General features: G+C 37.4%; 1 protein-coding gene across 1 annotated transcript in view; it reads left to right on the forward strand.

Moving 5' to 3' along the window:
- LOC145662345 (uncharacterized) overlaps nucleotides 1-25142 on the forward strand; it is a 41700-nt gene extending 16558 nt beyond the window's left edge. The window contains exons 5-8 of the mRNA XM_081727850.1: nucleotides 3960-4136; nucleotides 13187-13332; nucleotides 19164-19299; nucleotides 20701-25142. Of these exons, the coding sequence (XP_081583976.1) occupies nucleotides 3960-4136; nucleotides 13187-13332; nucleotides 19164-19299; nucleotides 20701-20790 (549 nt within the window). The 3' untranslated portion in view covers nucleotides 20791-25142. The remainder of the gene's footprint in view (nucleotides 1-3959; nucleotides 4137-13186; nucleotides 13333-19163; nucleotides 19300-20700) is intronic.
- Nucleotides 25143-25455: the final 313 nt, after the last annotated feature.

A 25455-nucleotide genomic window follows, 5' to 3' on the forward strand; every position in this document is an offset into this window, starting at 1 on the left:
TCACAATTGCAGAAAGATATGGGCTAAGACTACATCCCTGATGAAGTCCCAGTTTAACTGCGAAATCTTCTGTTATGCAGATAGACACTGATTCATAATAATAATAATAATAATAATAATAATAATAATAATAATAATAATAATAATAATAATAATAATAATAATAATAATAATGTAAAATGTTTTAAAGTTCTCTGTTTTTGAAGACGATTGTAGAACATTTCAGTATTTAATACCATGATGGGACGCTTCACAGTGCTTTGAAAGCTTCTCAGTGCTTTGAAAATGGTTAGAACAATACATTATTGTTGCAGTATTACGCAAAGTACAAATTCTTACAAAATTAATTATTACCTTTCCAAGTGAAATTTTTCGTATTCAATGAGCAGCTGTTACGTATTCTTCAAACTGTTAGACCGTTGATTCAAACTCTGGAACATTTGAATCTAAACCTTACATCTTAAGCTCTGTACAGTTGAACGAACGTCAATTTTTACTGTTTTCTATTAGTGCTAGTAATTTTAAGAAATAAATACGTGGTATTGGACTACAAGGTAGCCAATTTTCTGGAAGTATCTTTAAGCCACATGAACTCAAAAACTGATTTGTTCAAATATTGTAAGTTGTAGAAATGTGTCAACGAAAGTGTCTGAAAAAGTAAATCTCATGCTTAACAGTAGTAGCGGTATTGACAGGTCAAACTAAGATCATATCGCAAGATAAGTAGAATTTTGTTCGCGACAAAATTTCACTGATGAATTGCTGTAGCGACGAATGTTTTAGAATACTTTCAAATAACGATATTTATCCATGGAAATACGATAAATATCAATTAGTTAGTTTGTTCCTTTTCAACATTGAGATTTATATTATTTAAAGTGGAATCAAAATCATTATTCAGATTTAAATCTGAGGAGATCTAGCCCAGAACCACTTGGTAGGTACCACGTGCGTTAGCCGTTATATATATATAGGGTGTTCAGGGGTGTAGCCAAGGGGGGCCCATCGGGGCCAGGCCCCCCCAAATGGTTTCCTGCCCCCCCCCAAATGACCAGCTTTTAAAACATCATAGTAAAATGATCTCGCTTCATTCATTTAAAAGTAACAAAGTTTATTGACAATTAATAATTTATGGTAAAATAGTATGGAGAAATATTGTTTTTCCATACCGATCGAAAAATAGTACAGTATCTCTTCCTTATACTGATCGAGAAATAGGATACTTTTTGTGACAGCAGATTACGCAATTTACTGCGATTTATATTTGACAGTTTGAAGACAAACGTTTTAACAAGGTACTACAAATACAGCCATAAAACAAAGGTACTAAACTGATTTGTAAGTACAGTATATTTTTATATGCTTTAACAAGTGTTTTAAAAGACATAGAGGATGGAAAATTTGGTGAGAAACAATGCTTTTATTAAATTTGGATTTATTTCTACTCAGTGTAATAAAATAATTATGTTTTTTAAGTCACGAATAATAAATAAATATTTTTGTCAGGAAACCGTAAAGAAATTACTTGAAATTTCAAAGAAAATCAATCTTGTGTAGATAGATTCTGTATACAAGGTCTTAAATTTAAATATAAAGGTAACCAAGAAAAGTTTTGTTGCTTTTTCACCCACCACCTTCGAACATCGATATGTCACCTAACCTGGAAGATCAAAAATAGTCCCCATCAGCATCAACGACCTTCTGAAAACGTTCTGGAAGGCCATGGAATCCATAGCGGTAGAACTTGGTGGGCCGTGAAACGAAGAAAGTATCAGGTGCATTTTGGACTTTTACTAGGGATTTGAACTGGCGTCGTCTAAGGTGATTGTCCAAAGAATGGAACAGGTGATAATCAGACGGTGCAATACCCGGGGAATATAGTGCCTGCAATATTGTTTCCCATCCAAGGCGAAAAATGGTGTCCTGAGTCATCCTAGCCACATGGGACTTAGCGTTGTCCCGTAAACGAGGACCCATTTGCAATTCAGAAGTGATGGCTCCAGAGTTTTGAGTTTTTGTTGAGCACAGCTCAACTGCTGACACTAAACAGTTCCATTGATACTCTGACAGCTGGTAGCAGTTCCCGATGCACAATGCACCAAACACATAGAAGGACCTTCTTCTGGTACAGTGCTGATTTCGGCTGTTTTGAAATCGGTTCATGGGATGCTAACCAATGACGACGGCGCCGTGGAGCTTCGTATAGGACACACTTTTTATCACATGTCAACGCCCTGTCTAGAAATGGCTCCGAAACAGTAAATAAACACAGGCGACTGCCGCGTTGCCTTCTGGCCCGAAGTCAAAATATGAGAGACCCATCGACCCAACTTGTAGTGCTTCACAAGTTGATGGATGTGCTGCCGAATGGTTTCTCCACACACTGAATTGTATTCCCAGTTCCTCTTTGTACATGTGTTGGTCTTCTGGTACGTGGTGTTTTCGGATGTTTCGTCATCGTTCTTAAACCTGTTAAACCATCGCTACAATGTCCGCGTCGTCACGACACCCTCACCAAAGGCCTGGCATATCTTCTGTTTCGCTACAGCGGTGTTTGACCTCCATTTGAACTCGTTCAGCATACATGCTCTTATGACGCTCTGGATGTCCCATGTTCCCTCTGTCTTTACGCAAGTTCACGGTGTGTCTGAATTTGCACAACCAGGTAGTATGTTGGATATACCCACACCAACAACTGACGTTCGCCTTATCTCCACTCGCATTCAACTCACGGTGTGAGGTCCAATTGAAAACAGACCTCCACGAAAAGGGATAGAACTTTCTTGGTTACCTTTATAGTTATGCACAAAAGTATAGTGTTTGGTCCCGGGCAGTAGTTCTTGATTAAGCATAATAAAAACTATCTTGAATATAATTTATGAATAATAATAATAATAAGAAGAAGAAGCTAAAATAGTGTTTTTAGTTTTCCAGAAGGAAACCAAATTTTTTCTTTCTTTCAGGCTTCAAAAACACTAGCAGCAACACTTTTTTTTTGGCTTTGTACATTGTAGCTGGCCCCCCCTCAAAAATGACCGCCCCCCCTACACAAACCTGCTGGCTACACCCCTAAGGGTGTTACATGTGTCACAATATTTTGGGAACAGATTTCTCACATCAAAATAAGAAAAAAACTTCATATGGACCTGTGCTCAAAAAAAGATAGTTTCCGACTTACAGGGTGTGCCGAAAACGTGAAATAAGTGAATTTGAAAAGTTCATAGTTCCACTAATATGGGACCTATCGTAGTCGGGTCAAGACATCACTGAGGAACTGGTAAGTGAACTATCCAAATATCCATGTTTAAGAATGCACCAGTCCAAAGGTGGAGAGTGATCAAGCACTCCTAAACAGCCTCTCTAAAATGATAGTTGTGCAAGTACCGGTGGTTCTTAAAGATGGATATTTGGATTGTTCACATACTAGTTCCTCAGTGATGTCTTGACCCAACTACAAAGGTCCCTTAGTAGTGGAGCTATGAACTTTTAAAGTTCACTTACTTCACGGTTTCGGCACCTTGAACGCCGAAACTATCCACTTTTGAACACAGGACAATATTAACTTTTTTTTTTTTTTTTTTTTGTTTGATATGAGGATATTTTCCCGAAATATTGTGAGACATTTAGGTAACACCCTGTATATATATAAACACGCAATTTCGTGTTGCGAGTAGGAATTTTGCTAACTTGTAACGGGCACTTTGTGAAGATGTTATTATACTCTTAAATATTTGTGAAGATGCTGTTATACTCTTAAATCTACACCAACCATTATTTGTACGTTACACTTAATGATTGCACACTTCTTTATCTGTTGTAAGATTATTCGGGACATTAATATTTACATTATATAGTCATTACTTAACAAAATTATTATGCAATAGCACTGAAACTATAATGCTTTTGATTTTTTTTTTTTTTTTCATTAAAACATTTCATTCTAAACTGTTATATTTCAGGGTACGCAAACTGTTATCAAGTCCCAAGGGCCACAAACGATGAAGGGGGAAAAGATTTTGGGACTGGAGCACAGTGATGATGAAGATGAAGATGATCCCAACAACATGAGTTATACCACCAATGAAAATTTCAGAAATGAACAAACTGTTTCTGAAAACCTTGATCCGAAAGATAAGGTAAGGATGAAATTCACGTAAGAAACCATCAGTACAGAAATTATAACAAAGTTGTGTCATTTGTTTTCTGTTCTCAATGATATTTAGACCTATAAATTTTCTAAAACTGTTGTGTTGTAATAGCAAGAAAATCAAATAAAAGGAAAGAAAAAAAGAGATGGAGGAAGACAGAAAAGGCAGTATTTGCAGAGAAAGGGGAAAAAAGCGCATGTGGCATTATGATCGCTATATTATCATCACTTGTTGATTTGTTAGAAACAGTAAAAGTTTGCTGGAAGGTTCTACTTCTGTATACACTCCTCAATAGAAGTTTTGCCAACTTGAATTTTTTATTATCGATCGCACAAGAACAAACATCCTATCTTCAAATAGTTTAAGCAAAAAGCAATGGAGACATTAGCTATGAGACAGAACATAAAGGAAACATTAAACCGTAAAATTGCACCACAAAATGTCAATTGTCTGTCCTATCAGTAACGTTTGTGCCCTCCACGAATACGTAGATGTCCCTGAACATGTCGGGACATGCTCGAAACAAGATTATCCATTGCATGTTAGAGAAGATTGTCTCATTCCTATATGACAGCGGGTGTAAACTCCCTGATGGTTTGTGAGAGGTGAGGGCGGTTAGTAATGCCCGTTTGAGACTGTGCCAAACAGATTCGATTCAATTCATATCGGAAGAAGCTACTGATTAGTTCATCCGACGAATCTTAAGCTGTTCGAAGAAATGACAACGGTCATTATCATTCATGAATGAACCTGAATTCTGCTTTATTATTCTGAGCAAATCCTAGAACGACAGGTCTAAAAACACTTTCCACGTATGTCTATTCATCCATAGTACCCTGTGCCCAAATTTATTATGTCCCGGCTACTCAACATGATTCCAGTGGGAGACCCGGGTTCGATTTCCGGCGGGAGCTCATGTGGTTCGGATTCCACGTTAATCAGTAGGTCCACGTCTCATATAGCCTCGCTGCTGAAAGGGACGCTAAACTAAAATCAACTTAACTCAACTCAACATGATTCCAGTCCAGGACAGTGTTGACACGTTCACGGAAATGCTGACCAGGTGCCCTCCAAACGCTAATAGTGTTATTATTGGAATTCAGCCCAAACCGTACAGCGTCTGTTAATATTGTGTGGACGCACTGGTCCCGTGTTCAGTTTGCATGTTCCTTCGTCCATTACACACGTTAGGCTCTATGTCATACAGTTACTCGGGATGCTGTCACAGGCCTCCTAGAACGAAGCCTTATCTCGTGCAGTCAGTTTCACATTGAATTGACACTTGGATCCCTGAGGTCACACGGAATTTTTTCTCCAACTAGATAACTGTAGATGGGTAACATCGCCATGCAGTAGTACGGGTATACCGGTAACTTGAAGCCGCAATTTTGCGTGGCCGCCCTGTACTGCGACTATCCGCTGTTGATTATGTCTCCTGGAATATCTTCCACGTTACACACATTACTTTGATTACGTGAATATGTTACGTGTGCTACGCCCATTTGCTGCATACCTTACTGTAGTAAGGCCACTATTCTGACATGATCTACCGTTGATAGTGTGTACGTTGGCATTTTTGACAGTCATTTCAGCTCTATTAGGAGCCTGTTTCTCAAAACTACTAGTCTAATATTTCACAGTCTACCAACTAAATGTCTGAAATTCACAAGTTCTTTTAAGTTGTGTCTCAAAAGTTTTACACAAGCTGACGTATTTTGAAAGGTTGATACCTTGTGATTTAATTTCTCGTGTTTTTCATGCAAGTTAATTGTCTGCTCAGTAAGAAGTTTACCATAGAATGAAAGAATGCAGTAAATTTTCTTTATATAACTGTTTCTACATACTAAGGTAAATTTATCAGCAGGGTGTACAGAAAATCAAGAATAAACAAAATTATGTATAACCACGTTGAAAATTTGGCTATCCGTTGGAAAATATTTACCAAGGATTCAATTTCTCTATAACTTTAAAACCTCTACTTTAGGTCTTATTAAAATGTTGCACCGAAGTTATATACAATGCGGCAATTAGGAAACTGGACTTATTTGTTTTTGCTGCGAAGTAAGCTTTTGCAAGGAAGATTTCCATAGTGGTGAAACTTGCTTGTGACCTTGGCAACACGTGTAAATATTTCCAGCTCGGCCGGGCATCAGTGGGACACGTGACGCGGGTAAGTGTAAACTGGTGCTGATACCTCGTCACCGTCTCAACAACGAAACAACGAATGAATATCAAATTCTGTACGCTCTTTGGTATAACTCCAACAGAAACTTTGAGATGTTAAGAAAGATTTGTGAAGCCAATTGCCTCTCTCGTTGCCTTGCTTTTGAATGACATAAAAGGTTCATTGCTGGCAGGGAGTCTATAGAAGATGAGAGTAACCATAGCTTCTTTTTCTTTAAACTTTCCATTATTATTTGACGAACAGCCTCCTAATTCATCCTCACGAAGTCTGATATTTCTCTGAGACATTTCGGTCATTCAAAATGATATTCTATACTTGATTAATCATTTCAATTGTTCTGTCAGACCTGCTTGAAGCTGAGCGCTCGTCGTCTCTTACGGACATCCTGCTAGCATTTAATCTCTTACGACATTCAGAAACAGAGCAGCGAGGAAAGCAATTGTCCCCATATAGTGGGGTAGGGTAACCGAAGAATCTTGCAAATCGTGATACAAACATGCCATTTGGTGACGTGGTAGACCAATACCTAAGGATAAAATCTAGATGTAGACCCTAAACATCAAACCCTTTATTTGGCCCTGTGACGTCATCATACAACATGGCCGCCCGGACATTACAGAAACACCGTTTCTCACAATAAAGGCTCATAAAACGGTGATTACAAACGGTGATTCACATCAAATTTTGAATTCGTATTATTCATATTTGCTAATAAAAGGTACATTTTTTGTCACTGAATCCTGTAATTAGTATTATACAGGATGAAACAAAAGTCCGTTGAAATCGGCCAACTCCCTTATTATTGCTGAAATAAAGAAATGTAAAGAGAGCAAAATTGTTGGAAATATGTCATCTTAAATTTAATATGTTGCAACGTTTAAAACTGGGCAGACTTTGTGTTGTACAGTCACCCACATAAGTACCTGGACCTCAAGTAATGGAACTATAATAGTCAAATCTCCAGGTACACATCTGGGCGACCGTACAATGTTATGAACCCCAATGTTAAATGTAAATGTAATTGAGATTGCCTATTGCAACGGACATTTGCAGAATTGGCGTTGCAGAATTGATTTACGGTGCTTGCTTACAGAATTCAGAAGATAATGGAATATGTTAGGCTAGGGCTGCATCCATCGTGCGAAAGCACATTTTTAAAGCTTTCCCACAATTCAATGGGCATTTTACCACAGCTTGCCAGGAGCAATCAGTTCCACAATCACTAGTAACACTTGTACGGATGATTCTTGAAGGTCCTAATATTGCAAATGAAGAAACTGTTGATGTAAGCCGTGCTTCACTGTCAGTGTCTCAGTTACTGACACGCAGTGAAACGAGAAAAAAGCAAGGACAGGGAAATGTACGCCATCCACTATCAAGCGAGACTCCGCTGCCCCTGTACATTGGATTAATGATCCATTCAAAAGCGCGGAACAGAAAGATCATAGATAGACTGAATAAAGTAGGTGTGAGTGTGGGGGGCGCGGTGGCTCAGTGGTAGAGCGTTCACCTCTGGTGCTTGGGGTCCCGGGTTCGATCCCAGCCTCCGCCAAGTGAACTTTGTGGTGGACAAACACCGTGCTCGTGGGTTTTCTCGGGGTTCTCCCGTTTCCTCCCACCTTCTTCATTCCACCATTTCACTCATCTTTCATCCTCACCGTCTCCTTTAGCCTAACCGGCATAATCGTGGGACGTAAAACTTAAAGATTTCATTTCATTTTTTAGGTGTGAGTGTATCATATGATCGAGTTCGGGAGGTATCGGCCACCATGACCAATGCACTGTGTGAACAATTTGAAACTAAGAAGAGAGTACATAAAGATAACCTTCAAACAGGCGTTTTTACTTGTGCTGCCATAGACAATATCGATTACAAACCGTCGTCAGCAACCTCTATGCAAGCATTTCACGGGACCGGGATATCTATAATTCAGCCATCTTATCCTCGCAGCGATACTGGGGTTATAATCAACAAGTGGTCCGGCAAATGAAAAGGTGACTTGCCTGCATGGTTCACAAATGTTCCTCAGATGTCAATGCTTAAATCATATGTGCCTCTTTCTACCGTCAATAGTGTTGAATTACCGCTACAGGAAGATATTTTATCAAATATGTGGTTGAAAGCAATCGAGATTATTGACACAGAGAAGGCGCAGTATTTCTGAAGAACATATTACCTGGGCAGCTTTCCATTCTCAGCAACTTCGTGGTAAGATTCAACCTACAAGTAGGTGTGTTCTACTACCCTTGTTGCCAGACTCCATAAACTCGTCTGCCATGATTCGTCATTACATTGACATAATCATTCAGACTGTGTCATCACTTAATCCTTCCCAAGTTCCCGTGGTTACCTGTGATCAAACCGTTTTTGCTGTAGTGAAGCAAGTTCAGTGGTACCAGCCTCTTCAGTATGGGGAAGACAAGATGTTAGTTATGATGGGTCCACTTCATATTGAAATGACAACCTTAGAAATGTTGGGTAACTGGTTGGCTGAGAGTGGGTGGACTAATCTTCTAGTGGAAGCAGGCGTAACCACTGCTGGAAAAGCAGATAATTGCTTACATGGATTTTACGTGAAGCGAGCGAGATATGCTCACGAAGTGACATCTGCAGCCCTGTACTAAATGCTGAAGAAAGCATACTCAGAAAGTGCATCGCCTGAGTGTCCCCAAAGAATTGAACAGTGGGTTAAAATTAGACAGAATGAATGGTGTAAGTATTTGAACTTGAAATGCTTCTCTTTAGGCTCTTGCACAGCTTCCGTTCTGCAGATTTTGAACTCTACATCAGTTCCCTATCAGAGTTGTGTCCCTGGATGTTCGCCTTGGACCACACGCACTACGCACGTTAGATGCCAATATTTGCTAAGTCATTACAGGAGCTCAGCTGCAGACATCCTACCATTTATGAAGAGTTTGTGCGAGGAGGTTTCGTTAGTACTAAGACAAGTCGTCGTCATTCTTGTATGGGCCATGATCAAATGCATGAACAATGCAACAAAGTTGTCAAGTCTGAAGGCGTAGCAGTTGGAATAATTGACAATTCTTCAGCGCTCTTGAAGTGGATGGTGTCTGGTCCAGTTATTGCCAATCTCATTTCCAATTTTGAAGAAGAATATAGATTGTTACTTGATGAAGGTGATTGTCAGATTCATCACGAAGACACTCTGCCTGCCAATAAACGATTTGTAAAAGACGTCTCAAGACTGGTGTGTACATTTTCAGAAGACACAGAAATCCTTTCACGCAAGACGGCACTGACCTTGTAAGCATAGTGTCTGACGTAATTATGAGCGAAGATGCAATTGCATCAGTGTACAATGCTGAAAGCTCGGCAGAGACGAGTAGACAGCTTCAAAAAAGAACGCTTAATGCAGTGAAGTAAATCAATTTTTGAACCAATTCATCGAAATAATCTAACCCTCCACCGCAAACAAATCACAAAGACCACTGCCGCACACCGCAAGGTTAATATCATGAAAAATGATTGTTCTCTTTGCAGCGGAATGTTTATTGCTTGTCAGAGCCGACAAGGCGATCTTTCTGACTTCTTCGCTCATGAAAATTTGGAGTATCCTCCATTACTTTCTGACGATGGTTTCATTCGCAAGGGAACTAAGTCAGATGTTGTTACGTGTCTGGAAAAGTTCGGAGATTCCCAGCATAATGCTCCCCAGGCCACATGTGTAATACTTGATGGTTCTGCTGTCATACACATGTTGAAACCATCTCCTACAGAAACCTTCCGAGATTACTTTGATACGAAAGTGAAACCATATATATTATCAATCCTCACGGACAAAACTAGAGTAGACTTTGTTTTTAACTGCTATCTACCAGGCAGCCTGAAAACGGAAGAGCGTCGAAAACGAGGAATTTCGCCACGAGTACGAGTTGGGGACTCTAAGCGGATTCCTAAAAATTGGACCATGTTTCTGCATAATGAAGACAACAAACAAGGGTTATTCCAACTCATTGCAGACTTCTTGTCAAATATTCACACACCAGAAGGCAAGACTGTTGTCTGCACTAAAGACACTGGCATATGGATCACGCCCAATGTTGATGTTTCCAAACTCGCACCCTGTACACATGAAGAAGCCGATACTCGACTACTTCTGCATGCCAAACAGGCCAGTGACTCTGGTCACAAATCGATTATCTTCAGAACAGTTGATTCTGATGTGGTGGTGCTAGCTTTACATGCCTTTCCCAACCTAACCCTCTCTCATCTATGGATTGATTACGGAGTTGGAAGGAATCGAAGATACCTTCCTGTCCATGACTATGCAAAAAAAAAGCTTGGAACCAAGATTTTCAAAGCAATTCCATTCTGGCACGCATTCACTGGCTGCGATACGGTATCAGCCTTTGCAGGACGTGGGAAGAAAACAGCCTGGGAAGCTTGGCAAGCAAACTCATATGTCACTGATGCATTTGTGGAGCTTTCACAGTGTCCTTCGGAAATTGCAGACAGTTCTTTCGGGGAAATGCAGCGCTTTACTGTGTGCTTGTATGATCGCAGAAGCACCGCAGAGAGTGTTAAAGAATGTCGGAAAATGCTCGTTACCAAGAAAGGTCGTTCACTGGAAAGTGTACCTCCAACTCAGGGAGCACTTCTTCAGCATGTGAAACAAGCAGTGTTTCAAGGTGGATATATTTGGTCTTAGTGGCATAAGTTAAAACCTAATATACCCGATCCTCAGCAATGGGGCTGGAAGAAAGCTGATCCTTCATACTCACCTTTATGGTCTTTACTGAAACAAATGTCTGAATACTACCAAGAGCATTTTCACTGTGGATGTAAATCACTGTGTTCGCGTGCATGTAAATGTGCTAAGTTATCTCTTCCCTGCACACCTTTGTGTGAATGCGATGGTCAGTGTAAAACAAATACTTCCAATGGAAATTAGTGATCTGTAAGTGATGGAGGCATGCTAATGTTAGAGAAAAGAAATATCGTGTAATCTGCACACTCTTGATAATCTTGATACCAGAGGCGGCTTGTGAGGAAGTTACACCGGTAAAAATTAATGTTTTTTCTCTTCAAATTAAGTAAAAAAAAAGTTAATTAATATAATAATTGTTATATATAACAATCAGTAAATTAGGAAAGTTTCCATCTTTTAGTTTTAATAGAAAAATCCAAATCTTACCTGTGTGACTTCCCTCGCGAGCCGCCTCTGTTTAATACTCGTTATATAGTATTACTTTTTTCTATTATGGCAATGTGGAAGACTTTAATCAATACATAATTCAGTTCATCCATCAAAATATAGAATATATCGTTTGTAATCAACGATTTATGTGCCTGTACTGTGTTTCTGTAATGCCCATGTCAGCCATGTTGTATGATGACGTCACAGGGCCAAATAAAGGGTTTGATTTTTGGGGTCTACATCTAAATTTCATTCTTAGGTATATATCTACTAAATTACCAAGTGGCATGTTTGTATCATGATTTGCAAGATTCCCCTATCTCGTAACGTTACCCTACTCCACTAATAAACCTTTTACAATATTTCATGTGTTTCCAATGGTGTTTTCCGATAGAATGCACAGAACTTGATACTCACTCTCTGTTCCATTGTTGGGACTGTGACGAAGTATCGTACACCATTCTATACTTAGCACAATGGCAGTCGGCCGGGCTGGAAATTTCTGCATGTGTTCTCAAGCTCATATTCAAGATTCACTGTTATGAAAAACTTCCGTACTAAAACGAATTCTGCAGTTTAAAAAAAGAAGAAAAAAAATCATAATTGTCGCACTGTGTGTAAGGTATAGATCTACTTTTAACATGGAATCGAAACCGTGTTATATCTCATTAGGACTCTTGAATGTGGGCTTTTTGCGCTAAAAGCCACAACGCTAACTGTTTAGCCACAAAAGGAAGATGATTGAAGAAAATCGGAATAACTGTAGCTCTCCAAATGTCATACAGGTAATTAAATCTAGGTGTCTTTCAGATGAGCGGGGTACATTGCTTGCGTGATGCAGTTCTAGTTGGGAAGCCCTTGGCTAAAAGAAGAAAAACATAATACTATACAAATATAAATCTTAAGCAGGCAGGTGATAAAAAACAATCCTGTCACGTTTGGCTTGGCACAGGGTGGATTTATTAGTATCCTTTTAGTGTTGTTACGATTAGCTTTCAGTTTTCTCAAACTGTAGAATTGAATTGATTTACCTTACAGTTTCATATTCCTTCCCTATTCGACCAACTTGTTGTCTTTATATCATCCCCTAAATCTTGTGGAAACAACTTCTGGCTTAAAGCTTCTTATAGCAGGTGGGTACGGTGTAGAAGGTTAGTCTTGATAAACAATGGGATCATATACATTTATAACAGAGCTTTGAGGTTTCAAAAAAATTTAGATCATATCTAAGTACCCATTTTTTTCTTTTTTCTTTTCCTTTCCTTTTCTTTTTTTTTTTCTTTTTTTTTTTTAATCATTTATAAATGAATCACAACTAGTGGAAGATGGTTATCAAGTGCTAGTATCCTGAAACTAACCGTATGATTGAACTACAATCTACCGTGTCTCGGGGTTTCTAAAGTATACCAATGTGTATGAGTATATAACAAGTTTGGCAGTCGTTCCAAGAATCATGCGCATCAGTAAAAGTCGATACTTGCCAACAGTGAATTCACAATAACATTAAATGACAAGCATATTTTAGTAGTGGAGATTGAACTAATACTTTTAGTGATTTCTGCTGTGGTATTGGTTTCAGGTATATAACAGGGAAAAACAAGCTGTAGAAACTTCGTAGTCACCTGCTTTAAGAAGCTTTAAGCCCTGTAGAATTAGTTCATTATTATTATTATTTTATTTATTTATTTTTTCAGGTGATAGAAGTTACGTGGCCCCCGCCGCCTAAAAAAGGCCTACTTTCTTGCACAGTAACGGATACATCGAGAGGATTACCCGCTGCTGGCGTGAGTGTGAGTCTCTACATCCTTCAGGAAAACAAGTGGATCCTTTCGACTGAAGGGTGAGGATTTTATCATGATCTTTTCTCTGGAATGCAAGGTATGTTTTTTTTTTAGATAACACACAGTTTTCTCGTGTGATTTTCAAGTAGGTTTTTTTTTTTCGCACTTTGTAGTGTATATGTGGAACAATGTTAAGTGGCTGAATGTTCCCAAGAGAATTGTGCATAGAAGTTCAACAATTACACTTACGTTCTTGTAATCTGCGATACAGTACAGATGAAATTTTTAACATCACACTAGCTGAACCTGTGCTCTCTACACAACGCATCATAAGCTAACCTAATCTCTTTGTCATTCCTCACAACATATGTCCCTTTATAGACACAAGTGAAAGACGTCTTGATAAAAATCGGCAAGGGGAGATTTTTTTCGATTATTTTTTCACTATCTTGCACCGTTTGCAGGATTGAGTCTAATTCCGGTTAGAGTTTCTGTTCATGTATGATCAGTGTTTTCTTTCTTCTTGCATACAGTATGTAATAAGGAAATACATTGTACACACAATTAATTATAATTTCAGTGATATATGGTGCTCATTGAGCAAAACACTCCAAACAATAAAGATTCGTCTTAGACTGAAGAAATGGTTATCCTTCGTTTTTCGTTATCATTTGACCATGAAACAAATGCCTGAGAGATATACAACCTCTGTATACAAATGTGTGGTGTTGGAATTATAACTCGTAGGATATGATCCTTTACTTTTTTTAAATTTCAACACTTCCAATGTACCCCTAGAAATGTAATAAAGAAATAACGACCATGTTTTTTAAATATTCAATTAGAACTGGACAATCTACACAAAATTTGGAATCGACTAGCAAAAACGGCACGTTTCTAGCACTTGTGGTTTCCGAGGTCTTATTGTCGAAAGGATTGGAGACAAACATACAAACCTAGCATTTTAATGTATAGACTAGCTGAACCTGCGCTCTCTACACAGCGCATCATTCGCATATGAGCATAAATATCCTTATCATTCCTTACAACATCTGTACCTGTCTCTTTACAGACACAAGTGAAAGACGTATTGATTTTTAAAAAAAGCCAAGGGTTATCATAAAGGGGAGATTTTTCGATTATTTTTCTGAGTATCTCGCACCGTTTGCAAGATTTGAGCCTGCTTCCGGTTGGAGTTTCTAATTCATGTATGACCAGTGTTTTCTTTCTTCTTGCATGCAGTATGTAATAAGCAAATACATTACATACACAATTAATCATAATGTCAGTTATATATGGTGTTCATTGGGCAAAACACTCACCCCTCACCCCCCCCCAAAAAAAAAAGGTTCATCTTAGACTGGAGAAATGATTATCCTTCCTTTCCATTATTATTTGCCCTGAGACATATACAACCCCTATATACAACAGTGTGGTGTTTGGAATGTATAATGCTTAGGATGTGATGCTTTAGTTTTTTTTAATTTCAACACTTCCCATATACCCGTAAAAATGTAATAAAGAAATAGTGGCCATGTTTTTTAAATATTCAATTAGAACTGGACAATCTACATGAAATTTGCAATCGATCAGTGAAAACGTCATCTTTCTAGAGCCTGTAGTTTCCGAGATTTCATTGTCGAAAGGATTGACGACAAACATATAAACGTCCTCAACATATGGTTTAAAAGAACTCGGAAGATGGAAGCACAATTCACATGCATTGATTTTAGAGAAGGCTTATTTAAATACAAAGGCTTTGAACAATAATTTTATATCATAAATTTTATGAAAAAGATATAGTTAACTAATTTAGACTGTTTAAAGTACAAATACTTAAAATGTTTGTCTCTGTTAAACGTGAAATCACACATAAACGTAAATAAAAGATTTGAAAGCTTAAGTTATAGGTTGGAGCTCAGGCGCTTTTAATTGCTATTGTAGCATTTTAATAGATAGATACTACCGTGTGAAAATGATTACATTCACTTACTACTGAATGCTACTTTATGAAAACTAAATCAAATTGCACTCGTGTAAACAAAACATTTCAAGGTTAGTATTAACAGGATAGTAGGTTACCTTCATAAATAATTGGCAGCTTCTGGTTTTATAGTTGACATACGTTTTTCAGTATGATATATTTGCGTTTAATTTGTGAAACTTTACTTTACTTTAAACGGATTCTACGATATCAAATTTGAAAAACTGTGCTATAATTAGGAGCTGACAAGGATGAAGAAGCAAAGAGCTAGAAAACTAGTGAGATGGTTTGGTATATTACAAGAAATGGAGGAAGTGAACGAGGAGATATTAAATCAAATGTTTTACGGTTAAATAATTGTATGTGTGAAATATTGAATCATAAACAAAAGTCTTAGGCTTGCAATCAACACATTAAATCAGAGGTTTTGTGGTTGAAAATTCCATAGATTTTACGATTAAAAATTTAAGTGTGAATTAATGAAGTAAAAAAAAGGAAGACAAGAACTTCATTCAGATTAAAGTTTGTTGCTTTCCCATATCACAACAAACCTAAAACTCACCAAATGCTCATAATGCATCACATGCCGCCAAACCCGACAAAGAAAGAGCCTCTGTTTGATTTTTGGGTCCTTCTTTCTATTGAGAGTGTCCCGGCTAATCCACTAAAGATTTACGAGACATTCAACCACGGGTGCAATTATCTGATCCATTGGCCGATTTAATGATTGATTTTGTTTTAAACCGAAAAACATTAGTTGGCCTTCTGAAGATCCTCGTGTTCTCTTTTTATATGTTGCCCAAGAGTGCTATGTAGATGCTTTCCGATGTCTGCGTACTCTCCCCTGCCTGGTTTGTTCTTTTGGCTGTTTTGAAAACATCTAATTAACATGCTCAGTGGGCTTCCTTCTCCATCTCCTGATCAAGATCAATCCCTACAACGAGATGTTGACGATCAACAAGACCTCACCGACCAAGAAGATTCAGAACTTATTCCAAGTGAGTCTAATATGGGTGCCTAAGTAGTGAACCGGCGACTTGGAAGTGATCCAGTGCTACCTAATGATCTGGTGTTTCTGTAATCGGGTGAGTTTTGTTGTATGCCAGGCAGGAACACGTAATCCTTCCCTCAAGGCTGCTCGAGTGTCGCTTCGTACTTCAGCTCATTACGCCCCTGTGGTTCATGCCTTACATGATACTGCAATACTGGAACGTTCTTCCGGTGGAGTGAATTTATTTCTATTATTTGTTATTCCAAAAACTGATGGTGATATTCTAGCAATTTATGGCTACTCAGAGTGGACAAAATATCGCACTATATCACATTCACTTGTTTTAATAGTATTCAGTTACCTTCTGTGTGTGCTAGTTCGGACTGTCTAGTCAAATTACACTTACAGCAAGGTTTCTGTTATGTTAGCTCATCACCCACAACACATCGATAAAGTGCAATGGTGAGTTTTTTTTATTATTTATTTTCGTCGTCTTCCTATGCGATAGATGTTATCCCCTGTCATTATGCAGCTGTTTATGATCATGAAATTAGAGCGTCATTTAAGATCCATAGTAAAATATCTGGGATACTATGATGATGTTTTAATAAGGGATCCTTTTACAATAACCTGTAACTATTTTCCAAACGGTTTAATATTGAGAAATCAGTATGTTCATACCTATTCGTGCCTTATTGTATCTACGCATCAGTGTTGATCTTGATGTCAATATCCTGTCCATTAATGACCGAAGTAATTCGACGCACTGACCACATGTTCGTCGCTGGGTTGGATATAGTTCAGCCGGTCGCTAACAAATAGTGTTAGAGCAGACTCAGGCCCACAAAGAGCTGTCACGCCTGTGAATTGATAATTATGCTTCTTATTGTGGATATGAATCGAAAATGACTTTAGATATTGTGTGAAAGAGCTGTAAAGAGTTTGAAATTAAATAAACGTTAAAAAGACGAATGCAAAGATCGCAGAGATGCTGACAATTTTATCCTTCGAAAATTGATCGAAACGATAAAGTAAAGGATCATAACTCGAGAACGAAGTATCGGATCAAAGTCGGATGAAAGAATATAGTGATTATTTTGACCCTAGATTCATTAATACAATAAATGTGGAAAGAGGGGCAGCAACAAGGTCAGCCTCATAGCATCAAAGGAAAATCATGAAGTCTTCTAGAATCGAAAAGCGATAGATCACGAACTGAAAACTTTCCATATCCACTTGTACATTTCTGGAATTTATGCTCGAAATGACTTCTAGAAACAAAAAATGATAGATCAAGAACTGAAAACATTCCATATGCACTTGTACATTTCTGGAATTTATACTCGAAATGACTTCTAGAAATGAAAAGTGATAGATCAAGAACTGAAAATATTCCTTATTCACTTGTACATTTCTGGAATTTATGCTCGAAATGACTTCTAGAAACGAAAAGTGATAGATCAAGAACTGAAAACATTCCATATGCACTTGTACTTTTCTGGAATTTATGCTCGAAATGACTTCTAGAAACGAAAAGTGATAGATCAAGTACTGAAAACATTCCATATCCACTTGTACATTTCTGGAATTTATGCTCGAAATGACTTCTAGAAACGAAAAATAATAGATCAAGAACTGAAAACATTCCATATTTACTTGTACTTTTCTGGAATTTATGCTCGAAATGACTTCTAGAAACAAAAAATGATAGATCAAGAACTGAAAACATTCCATATTTACTTGTACTTTTCTGGAATTTATGCTCGAAATGACTTCTAGAAACGAAAAGTGATAGATCAAGAACTGAAAACATTCCATATGCACTTGTACTTTTCTGGAATTTATGCTCGAAATGACTTCTAGAAACGAAAAGTGATAGATCAAGTACTGAAAACATTCCATATCCACTTGTACATTTCTGGAATTTATGCTCGAAATGACTTCTAGAAACGAAAAATAATAGATCAAGAACTGAAAACATTCCATATTTACTTGTACTTTTCTGGAATTTATGCTCGAAATGACTTCTAGAAACAAAAAATGATAGATCAAGAACTGAAAACATTCCATATGCACTTGTACTTTTCTGGAATTTATGCTCGAAATGACTTCTAGAAACGAAAAGTGATAGATCAAGTACTGAAAACATTCCATATCCACTTGTACATTTCTGGAATTTATGCTCGAAATGACTTCTAGAAACGAAAAATGATAGATCAAGAACTGAAAACATTCCATATTTACTTGTACTTTTCTGGAATTTATGCTCGAAATGACTTCTAGAAACAAAAAATGATAGATCAAGAACTGAAAACATTCCATATGCACTTGTACTTTTCTGGAATTTATGCTCGAAATGACTTCTAGAAACGAAAAGTGATAGATCAAGTGCTGAAAACATTCCATATCCACTTGTACATTTCTGGAATTTATGCTCGAAATGACTTCTAGAAACGAAAAATAATAGATCAAGAACTGAAAACATTCCATATTTACTTGTACTTTTCTGGAATTTATGCTCGAAATGACTTCTAGAAACAAAAAATGATAGATCAAGAACTGAAAACATTCCATATTTACTTGTACATTTCTGGAATTTATGCTCGAAATGATAGTGTTCTTTTACTCGACCTTTAATTGACATTTCATTTTGGAGTTACATTTTTCATATCGTTCTGACTGGTTTTCGGCTGGTTATAACTCTGAAATGATTCTTTGTCCATCTATGTTGTCACTTAAAAAAAAAATCTTTTCGTGTGAATAATTTCCTAAAGTTTGGTGTTTTTCTGAACACCCCATACATGATATGTTTCATATATTATTTTTCTTTCGTTTTTAATTAACCGAACATTTGCTTGTTCTTTAAAATGATACGTTCTATCCTTTTTGCTGATAATGTATTTTGTTTCTTTTAGTGTGACAGACTCTCTCGGACAGTATTCTGAATTCATTCCACAAAAAGACGCCAAGCCCGGCCGTTACAAACTGCACTTTGATATTGATCGGTACTTTGCTTTACGTCGACATGGCTGCTTGTACCCTTTCGTAGAGGTAAGTGGAAGTTTAGTTTGAAGTTAATTTCACTAACTGAATTAGACAGTCCTGAATAGATTGCAGATGTTTAGGATAGGAAATATTTTATCTTTTAATCTCGTATTATATTTATAAATAGATTAATAGTGAAGAAAGAATTGAATTTTTCGTGACGATGTGATTTTGGTAATTCTTCTCGGCTATCAGCCAGGTGAATGTATAGAAATCCGACGTTTCAAATGCTGACATTGCATTCATCTTCAGGGATTGTAATGAAGAGTCCGGAGATAAAAGCATGATATATATAGTGAGTGCTTAGGGGCAGAGCTATGAATGAGGGCTGGTGATTGGCTGAAGGAAATGCTGGCTGATGATTGGCTGAGGGATGCTGGCTCCTGATTGGCTGTTGTTGTGGCTACGAGAAATGTCTTTGTTGAATGTCCGTTTTTTGTTCCTGAAAAGGGCCGACCAGATAGGGCTGATTGAAAACCATTGTCTCTATTCAGACTGTTCCTTTCCCGTGAGATAGTAGCTATGGTCTCGTATATTGTTCTGTGCCAAAAATTGCTGCACTTGGCTACTATTGTGGTATTTGTAAATGAATTCTGTGCCCAAGCTCTAGACTGTGCTCTGCTAGTCCTGACTTTTCGGGTTGCTGAAGTCTTATGTAGCTGTTGTGTTTTTGCATCGTTGTTTTATTGTACGTCCAGTCTGTCCTATGTATGTTCTGCCACATTCGCATGTTATACGGTATGCACCAGGAGTACGCAGATACCAACATAACCATAAAAAAGGGCCGTTACTTCCCAACACAAAGTGATCCCAAAAAAGAGTTGAGGAGTATCTTTCCACCACCGTATTGCGTTTCATCGGCCGAACTTCCGGCAAACTTAGTAAAATACTTGCCAGATATGTATAAAAGTTATTCATAAATCTCCAGCCATCAGATCATTACTCAAACCAGTGGAACACGACCTTCACCCGCTCACTCCTGGTCTGGACAATGAGCCAGGTACGAGTACGAGGGAATTTAGCCGTCAAATGACTATGTGGCGTGCATTAAATGCCTTGTACTCATACCACCTGCAGAGGGAAGCGGATTTCCAACCCATATGAAGCATTCTGTCAGTAGTTCATTCAATAGACCACTACCATCATGTTGTTATAAGCATCAATATGTTCATAGGACTTTTTTTTTTTTGCTGATCTCGGTGTTAGGAATCACCTACCGACGGTTGTTACATTAATGTACACTCCGTGACACACACACACACACACACACACACACGTATATATAATATGTGTGTGTGGGTGTTTGTGTGTGGGGGAGGAGGCAATACTAATATTATCCATACAAATAGAGTTGTTCTGTTATGTTTATTATTATTATTATTATTATTATTATTATTTTCATTTTAGGTTGTGTTTGACATCCAGGACATTAATGAGCATTGCAACATATGTCTTCAAATTAGTCCTTTTGGCTACGTCACCTTCAAAGGAAGCTGATAAGATTTACTGAATCCTGTTTCATCACATTCCAGAACTCTCCTTGATGTACAAAGGATTTTTTTTAACGCAGTAATGTAGCCTCGCTTCTTTTTGTAACATGGTACTTGAATGAATGTAGATAGTGAGTAACTATCTAAATACTCAAAAGTAGATTGTTAGAACCCCATTTATTGTAATACCAATAATCTCAAATCTCGTGAAAAGTGTATTTAAATGTTTCGTGAAGTGAAGTGTGACTTTGATATCTCCTTAGCTGGAAAGGAGGTAGAGTTACTATGCGCCACTGAGTTTGAGTTTGCCAGAAAATACTTTCTACGTGCTTCAACGCTCAGAGTGAGAACTAATTCTTTCGGAATAAAATCAGGATTATCTTTCGTCAGTGCTTCGGGATAGAGATAACATCTAAAGTTGAAACTTACATTCATATGTGTTTCTGCATGTTTCACAGTATACATGGCTTTGTGCTAATCGATATTTGAGTTAACTGAAATAAGAATATTTATTAATAAAAGATGATATAGTTCGTATGGTAATACTAATGTACAAGTGAGTAATGTAGTAAGGCCTGGTATGAAATGAGAGATGAATTAGGAGCAAACTATATAGAAAGTGTTCACCTTCAAGCGGTTTACAGCAGGAATGTATATGCAGAGTGTGATAATATTTCTATTGAGTGTTTGGAAGGTGATTCTACTCCCAAAAAGGACAAAACTCGAAATCGCCTTTGATCCTAAGTTACGATTTTGCGAGGGACAGAAAACTAAGTTTTGAGTCTACGTAGCATGAATACTGAGCCTTAGAGAAATCGGTGTAGTATCATGGTTTGGCCTAGCAGATAGTACCTAATTTAAAACAGAAAGAGGTGCTTAAACAAGAAGTTTCCCAAAGGCAATAAAGAATCTCAAATAATCTGCCTGTAAACTGCATGCCAATATTAGAATTATTTTTAAAGCAATCCAAACGTTGTGAAGTGGGTACTATTGGCTATTTTATGTGTGAATTTCTCTGCACTATTATGTTAGTTTCCTCACTTTTAAAGGCCTTAAAGCTCAAGAAACGAAGACTACGTCGATTTTTTTCACATACAGTTTTTTTTTTTTTTTTTGTCCTTATTCTCTTGTGTGAAATAACCTGTCTAACGTTGTACTAATTACTTTTTCACACGTATATATGGTTACGTGAAAGATCATGATTATTGACCAACAATTGCGAGTTAAAAGTCGCAATATCTCGGAGATAACAGAAACGCAGGAACATTTGTTCGGTCATTGTTCGTATACCATGACCTTGATGGTAGACAAACACTATATGCATATAGATTTCGTCAGGGTTATACATTCTGTTCAGTATCATCAGATTATTTCAGCAAATATTGAATCATAATTGAGTTTTACTTTCCGTAAAATTAAATGTGGGGCGTAAAATGTGTATAATAAATAAGTAACTACATGCATCACTATTGTTTCTCTCAATTTGTATTCGTGTTCTGTATTATAACTAAAAATGCATATATTTTCATTGCATTGCCACAGAAGCACATGTAACATAAACTGATTCAAACGTTTCTCTTAGGTTACAATAGTTTTAACAGTTGTGGTGGACAGCATCGTGTCTGTGAATTTTCTCGGGGTACTCCCGTTTCCTCGCGCATTCTCATTCCACCAGTTTTTCCATCATCATTCATTTGTCTTAATTATCTGTCTCCTTCAGCCTAAAGGGCATAATCATGGAACGTTAAACGGAAAGATTTCATTTCCTTTCGTTTCAATAGTTGTTAACAGTTTAGATAAGAGAAAAGGAAAGACATGACGGGAGCAAATGTATAGTTTATAGTTAAGTCATTGTGTGAATGAAAAATTAACTAACCAACTTTATGGCTCAAGAAATCAAAAGGTTACTCAACGTAGAAATACAAGCTGATTATTAGATTCAGTCTTTTGTCTAACCAATTAGGATTGCTAGAAACCTTATCTCCTAGCGCCAAATTCCTTCATCTACCCGTCATTTTATCGTTCTCAAACACTTCATCTAATTCACTTGTATCCCTCATTCGAGATTGTGGATCAGCGAATTTAATTGATATGATGGCGGTATACATGATAGCTATTTTTGGCTTCATAGACAAGAGTCATTAGCTCTTAATTCACCTTATAATATATTGTTTCTTAACCACCAATTGATCCCATGACTACGCGTTTCAAAGACATGTGTGCTAATCTCTTGGTTACAAGGGAGCTTTTTGAGAGTTATATAAAACAATTTTAATTACTTACGGACAAGAGCGCCGATCCTTGGGGAGGCAGGGATCCCGGGCCCCCTCAAAACTCATGTAGGCCCCCTCATTGTATTTGTGAATATACAATATTTGGCATAATTTGAATGCAATTTATCTTAAAATCCTCATATATACACCGTCTGCATCTGAATGCCCCCCCCCCCCCCCAAATTTACAGAGAAATCGGCGCCTTTGCTTACGGATACTTTTAATTACTTACGGATACTTAATGAACTGTATTAATTCAATGTTGTGTTTCCTTTCAATTCCACATTCCTTAACAAATGGATAAATACCTGAAAGTTAGTGATGGTGCTAAAGAAGTCTGTGACGTGATAATTGATTTCAGGTTATTTATTGATAATGATCGAACGTCGAGAATGTCAGAAAATTTATTTCTGTAGATGGAATTATGTCAGTATTTGAAAATAGAAGCAATATTGTCTTTTTTCTTTATTTGTTTTCTTTTTTACAATATCTGAAAAATTGTTGAACAGAATGGAATCAATGAATATTTGTTATCAAAGGCATGGACATAGTAATATATTATATTATGTTACTTTACTATCTTTTATTTTTGAAAATCTTCCTCAATCTGTTATATCTTAAATGTGTAACTATATGCAATGCTCAATTAAGTTGAAATTTACAAGGCATGTAAGGTAAAATATGGTTGTGTAGATCTCATATATAATTGCTTCACAAGTGTTTGGCAAATTTTTATTAAACACATGATTTTATTGATTGTTTCTTATTTCTTTCAATCTGGATTAAATTTTAGACCCTAGTAAATTATTGTTGCCTTCATTATGAAGTTGAATACACAAGTTGGGGGAGGAGGGCACGGTGGCTCAGTGGTAGAGCGTTTATCTCTGGTGCGTGGGGTCCCTGGTTCCATCCCCTGCCAAGTAAGTTTGTGGTGGACAACATCGTGTCCATGCGTTTTCTCGTGGTACTCCCGTTTCCTCCCACTTTCTCATTCCACCAATTCTTCCATCATTATTTGCTTACCTTAATCATCGTCTCCCTTAGCCTAAAATGGGTAATTTGGGACGTTAAACTGAAATATCATGAAAACCCAGGCTTGTACTTGAAATCGCTTTTGAACTGAATTCAGGCAGAGAATTATGAACATCAGGTTGGGGGATATACAGCGGTGTTTCTTATAGCATGCACCGAAAACTTCAGAATTGTGCCGGAAGAATATGAGTGATTGCTTGCACATTTCAACCAGTAAATAAAATAAAATGTTAACAGTAGTGTAGTATTTCAACGTGTGTTTTTGATTTCTGCCCGTAATGTATGACGGAAGTTCTGTTAATTCTGGTAATTTCGTTGAATAAAATTAGGGCCAATCATGAGCTTCATGTAATTATTAACTCAAGCTAATTGGTGTGTTAATTAAACAAGTGCTGCTCCCTCATCTTCTAGCCATGCGGTGAAGAATGTTCTTTGAGTGCGGCTTTCATATTTCTAACAAGAAACTGGCACCGTATAAAAACAGGATATTCGTAATTACACACTCGCTTCTTGCTGATATATGAGAATGAATTAAGTTATTGTTCAACACTCACCAAGAATGACTGACAGAAAGTAAATTATTCCTGTCAGTTGAGGATTGATGACTAATAAAAGGGTTTCTTGTTTTTATGTTGCACGAGTATTATGTTTTGGAGGGAAGCTGGGACATCTGAAGTCTCGCGCGATTCCTGGGAAAACAGATAATGTAAATACGGGACGTCTGGGAGTCGTTCCTATGAGAAACATTGTGCGCACGCGGTGAAACAAGAATAGCATTTTTCTTTTCATTATCGTGGTCCGCGGGCGGCAAAATATTTGAGCAACTCTGAAATAAATTACATACTATAGTGGCCGCGACGACTCATGAAGCCTGGCGTCTACACCAATCACAGAATTGCTTTACCTCACGAAAGTGTGATGAATCGGAAGAATTCGGTACAATTCGTGGAGCTGCTTTCCGACAGCACACTTGAGAAAAAGTGAAACAGCATAGTGCACCAACAATGTTGCCAAATTTAGAAGACATGACAAATGAGCGACAAAAAAAAATAAACAGCACGTAAAGAACTATAACACTAACACTAACAACTATGCGAATTAAATGCTAACAATAATAATAGAAAAAATATAAAATGACAACAACAACAACAAGAAAACGAAACGTAGCGGCAATCCGACAACACTGCAAAATTTCATAGATGGGGGTTGACGACCGGACAAATCCTCGCGTTCTGTTAGGTGGTGAAATTGGTAGATCTAGATCAAGCTTCATGACTCGTTGCGATCACTATAATTACTTGTATTATTATAGCATTGTTCTGTCTTTTATGAATGTACTTAACCTCTGATCCTTGTGAAATTATTGT

The sequence above is a fragment of the Thermobia domestica genome, chromosome 10 (genome assembly GCF_964235325.1).
Source record: "Thermobia domestica chromosome 10, izTheDome1.hap1.1, whole genome shotgun sequence".
NCBI lineage: Eukaryota > Metazoa > Arthropoda > Insecta > Zygentoma > Lepismatidae > Thermobia > Thermobia domestica.